The sequence below is a fragment of the Otolemur garnettii genome, unplaced genomic scaffold (assembly GCF_000181295.1).
Source record: "Otolemur garnettii isolate 467f Iridium unplaced genomic scaffold, OtoGar3 scaffold00003, whole genome shotgun sequence".
Classification (NCBI taxonomy): domain Eukaryota; kingdom Metazoa; phylum Chordata; class Mammalia; order Primates; family Galagidae; genus Otolemur; species Otolemur garnettii.
The window spans coordinates 38,253,767-38,259,349 of record NW_003852398.1 but is presented as its reverse complement, the minus strand read 5'-3'; the positions used below and the strand labels follow the sequence as shown (position 1 = coordinate 38,259,349).

The following is a 5,583-nucleotide window of genomic DNA, read 5'->3' as shown; positions in this document are numbered from 1 at the left end:
GAGAGCAAGACCCTGTCTCTAAAAAAATAAAATAAAAATTGTAAAGTTTCAACATGAACTTTGGAGGGGATATAAGCATTTAAACCATAGCAGAACCTAACTTCAAACATAGTACTTTGACTTCCACAATATAGTTCCTATACTTAGGACTTTTACAGTCCACTGGAGCAAGCACTTGCATACTAGAAGACCATTAATAAAAAGAGAAGATGTTGCTAGGGATAGAAATGTGTATTTGGGCTGCCTTATATAGTTAACAGGATGCTGTTACATTCCCTCTCTCACTAACTCTAAGGATTACACTGATAAAACAAATAAAGTACGCTGAGATGGGAGGATGGTAAGATATTTGATCCTTATCCTTGCAGAGGACATAGTTCTGCCTATAGAATTATCCATATTAAGAACTTAAATTAATATTCTCGGTTCTGTTTAATCTTTTAGGGTCTCAAGAACATGCTCAAGTCATCTATGTGTTTTCTGAAAACACAGATGGAGATCAAGAAAGACTAAACTCTACTAGTTACTCACTGAAAGCCTCAGAACAAAATGCTTCCCAATAACTGATGGCCAAAATATCCATAATATAAGTAAGCTTGGAGAGTCTCTTCTTACATTCCTGACGTAATGGAAGTTTCCACAAACCAGACTGGATTTGATAAAACTAGCACAAAGAACAATACCTCTGCCTTTTTCTACTTTGAGTCCTGTCAACCCCCTTCTCTAGCCTTACTCCTATTACTCGTAGCCTAGACTGTGGTCTTAATTTTAGGCCTTTTTGGAAATCTCTCTCTCATCATCATCATCTTTAAGAAGCAGAGAGAAGCTCAGAAGTTCACCAACATACTGATTGCCAATCTCTCCTTCTCTGACATCTTGGTGTGTGCTATGTGCTTCCCTTTTACTGTCATCTACATTTTGATGGACTATTGGATATTTGGGGATATCATGTGCAAACTAACCTCCTATGTGAAGAGTGTCTCCATCCTAGTGTCTGTATTCTCACATGTATTAATTGCTGTTGAAAGACATCAGCTAATTGTGAACCCCTGTGGCTGGAAGCCCAGTGTATCTCAGGCCTACTGGGGCATCACACTGATTTGGCTATTTTCTCTTCTGTTGTCTATCCCCTTCATTCTGTCCTGTCAACTCACCACTGAACCCTTTCACAACCTCTCCCTCCCCAGGGTGGCCTGTGTAGAGAACTGGCCCTCTAAAATCAACCAGCTCCTCTTTACCACCTCTCGGTTTATGCTCCAGTATTTTATCCCTCTGGGCTTCATCTTCTTCTGCTACCGGAAGATTATTATCTGCCTCCACAGGAGAAATAGGAAGGTTGACAGAAAGAGGGAAAATGACAGCCAGTTCAGTGAGAACAGGAGTATCAACACAATGTTGATTTCCATCGTGGTGACATTTGGAGCCTGCTGGCTGCCCTTGAACATCTTCAATGTCATCTTTGACTGTCATCACGAGGTGTTGATGAACTGCCACCATGACCCATTATTTATAGTTTGCCACTTGGTTGCTATGGTTTCTACATGTATAAACCCTGTCTTTTATGGCTTTCTCAACAAAAATTTCCAAATAGACCTGGTGGTGCTTATTCACCACTGCTGGTGCTTTGCACCTCAGAAAAGATATGAAAATATTGCCACCTCCACTATCCACCCAGACAAATCTAAGGGATCTTTAAGAATGGTTCACATAGCAACAGGTATATAAAAATTGGCAACATTTAATGCTGAAATCTTTCATGAATGAGAGATGGGGAGGTAATGGCTGGGTATCGGGCAAGATGCAGAAAAGAAGCCAGAACCCTCCAAAATAGCAACTTTATACCCAGTTCTGCTTTAGGCTATGCCTATCTACCTCATGTATCTACCCAACACACCCACCAACACACAGACACACACACCACCCTTTTTTCTTAGGAGAAAAACTAATAATTCAAACAATCTGGCTACCACCATTTATGGCAGAGAGGCAGGCAGCTGTGATGGTTGGGACACAAAGTTCTCAGATCCTTTTACTCAGTGGAATATCCACAGAAATTATTATTAATAATATGCCTAGTAAAATCAATACTAGACCTCCTTAGCATTGAAACAAATCTACTTCCAGATATGAAAAATACAACTTTTAGTCATGTAACTATTCAATTAATTAGCCAAGTCAGAAAATCCCCCACCATAATTAGTTAATAAACTAAGTTTGAATTAAGATTGAAGGGGTGGTTTTAACTTAATATTTAAATTCATATTGTAATGACAATTAACCCCCATGCCTTAATCAGATTCTCTAGCTTATGATAACAGTACATTTTCTTCACTTAATTAGAACAGGTCACAAATTCTTTAGCACTCTAACTATGCTAGAAATCACTTTCACTTAATAGCCAATATAGATAGAGCTGTCATTATAAAATGGCTTTTTATCCTAATTCTTTATATATATTAAATAGAGGTCGTTAAGGCTCTATCATTGGGTCTAAGGGACTTTGTCAGCACCACATTTGTAATTAGCTCGAGAGTTTTTTAAAACCTCTCAAATATATGACTTAAACACTTAAAAAAGATCCCTCCTCCCCATAGAATCACTCTAGCCATAGGGGAACCAGCTAGATAAATTAGATTTAGATAACAAGCTATTATTCAATAGCTCAATGACTTTTACTAAATCATAACCAGCTTCATCACTTCTTTGAATAAACCTCCCTTATATCTATTAAATTTGAACTGTAGTTGATTTATATGTTTAAAAATGTAGTTGTGTTTGCTTTTGAATAAAAAGTAACACTCCTCTAAATACCTGTGGGTTTTTTATCGTGTTTTTTCCTTACACATTATCCTTCATGTTTTTCCCTCCCGAAAAATCTTTCTTTCCCTCCTCCCCTCATTCTCTCTTTTTTGATTCTCTTCAGGATTTCTAGTCTCTGTTCTATCATTTTGGGATAAAAGAACAACAAAACCACTGCTAGACACTCAAATAAAATAAAATGTAACAGACTCATAGTAACCAACCTCAAATGGTGTGGGCCTGGTGTCCTAAAGGTAAGGAAATGTAGCCCCTTAGCCTAGAAAGCAGTCATAGTCTCCCTAGATAAACATCCTATCTCTTCTGATAATGGTTGTTCCATTAAGACCACAAACAAATCAGCAAGAAAGAAACAAACAACTCCATCAAAAAGTGGCCAAAATACATAAACAGTTAAGTTTTTCAAATGAAGATAGACAAACAGCCAATAGACATGAAGAAAAGCACAACATCACTAACCATCAGGGAGATACAAATTAAAACCACAATGAGATATCACTTTACCCTTGTCAGAATGTCCATTCTTAAAAAGTCAAAAAACTTTGATGCTGGCATGGATGCAGAGAAAAAGGAATGTTCATACACTGTTGGTGAGACTGAAAATTAGTACAATCTCCATAGAAAGCAATATGGAGATTCCTCAAAGAAATAAACATAGACTTACCATTTGACTCAGCAGTCCCACTGCTATTTGTCTACCCAAAGAAAAAGAGGTAAGTTTATCAAAAAGACACCTGCACTGGAATATTTATTGCAGCATAATTCACGATCACAAAGATATGTAATCAACCTAAGTGCCCATCAATGCCTGATTGGATAAAGAAAATGTGGTGTGTGTATGCATATTTATGTATACTATATATGTGTGTATATGTGTATATATATACTACATATATGTATATGCCCAGGCTGGTCTCAAACTCCTAGTCTCCTCCCATGTAATGTATACATATACATATATATATATATATAGAAGCATTGCTCAAGTCCCATATATATATACACAACATATATGTATATTGTGTATATACTACATATGTGTGTGAGTGTGTGTACTGAAGGTGTCAAAATAATGTATACATATTTAAGAGGTCTTGTTGGAAGTAAAATTGATCATTCCCAAAAAGTGTACAAGTTGCAGGTAAAATGGATGTGCATAGCATGTCTAGGTACACTTGACATTGAATGTACCAGCAGGGATACAGTCAATTCAACTTTGAAAAGTAATACACAGAAAACATCCCTCTAAATATGTATACATTTTTGACACTGTGTATGTATGTGTGTGTGTGTACTCCAGAAAGTATTCAATCACATACCACGTATGTCTCTGATTTTCACATTACATGGCTGGATACTCTCTGGACAGCCCTCATATATGTATACATATACATGTACCACAGATTACTACTTAGCCACAAAAAGGAGTGAAATAATGTCTTTTTCAGCAACTTAGATGGAACTGAGACAACTATCCTAAGTGAAATATCTCAGAAGTGGAAAAACAAATATAACAGGTACTGTCTAATAATTGAGAGCTAATAAATGGGGACACATGGGCACAGAGAGATGTGAAGGTCACTGGAAATCAGAAGGATACAATGAAGACTATTCAGGTGATCAGCAAACTAAAAGCCCCAACTTAAGCATTATAAAAGGTACACATGTAATAGAAACATTCGTCCTCCCTTAATGTTTTGAAATAAAAAATATTTCAACATGTTACTGATTTTAGTTCCCATTACTATAATGACTCTGATCACACCACTGAAGTAGGAAAAGGACATCAAACTTTAATACCCCTTTCTCTACTCTGTCACACACATATACCCAGTCTCCCCTAGCCCCACCTCCCACTTTGAGCATTCAAAAGAGATCTCTTACATATGATTAAATATGATGGTGTTCTTACTGGTTCCATAATAAGAGCAATTTCTTTCTATAAAGCTGTGTGTATTTTTCTTTTAAACTTTTTTGAGCACTAATAAGACAAAAGTTACTAATGGTCTAACTATCAATAACAGTCTTTCAGGCTTGGTGCTGTGGCTCACTCCTGTAATCCTAGCATTCTGGGAGGCTGAGATGGGAAGAGGCCAGGATTCGAGACCAGCCTGGGCAAGAATGAGACCCTGTCTCTACAAAAAGGTAGAAAAATCAGCCAGGCACAGTGGCACATACCTGTAGTCCCAGCTACTTGAGAGGCTGAAGTAGAAGCAGTGCTTAAGTCACAGGAGTCTGAGGTTGCAGTGAGCTATGATGATGCCACTGCACTCTAGCCTAGGCAACAGAGCAAGACACTGTCTCAAAAAAAATTTTTTTTAAATCACAAGATACTAACTACTACATACCTATTAGAATGGCTAAAATTAAAAGACTGACAGATACCAAGAGTTGGGTAGAATGTAGAAGAACTGAACCCTCATAAGGTGCTGATAAGATCTAATGTGGTATAACAATTTAGAAGACAATTAGACATGTTTTTAAATCAAATATACATCTACCACATGATATAGCCATTCCACTCCAAGGTGGAATAGAAATAGAAGCATATGCCCATACATAGACTTGAACGTGAATGTTCACAGCAGGTTTATGCAAAGTAGGCAAAAAAAACCACAAACAATCTAATATCCTTCAACAGGTAAATTAACAAAAAAATCTATGTTATACAGAAGGTGCCAAATACTGTATACAGGTTTTAAGAAAAAAAAAAAAAAACAGTATTGAAAGTGTAATACTAGGCTCGGCGCCTATAGCTCAACGGGC

At 37.0% G+C, this 5,583-nt stretch overlaps 1 protein-coding gene across 1 annotated transcript; it reads left to right on the top strand.

The window, feature by feature from the left end:
• Positions 1-627: 627 nt before the first annotated feature.
• On the top strand, positions 628-1,725 carry LOC100964608 (neuropeptide Y receptor type 6-like). Its single transcript, XM_012808094.1, is given in 1 exon segment — positions 628-1,725. A coding segment is annotated over 1 exon segment (1,098 nt).
• Positions 1,726-5,583: the final 3,858 nt, after the last annotated feature.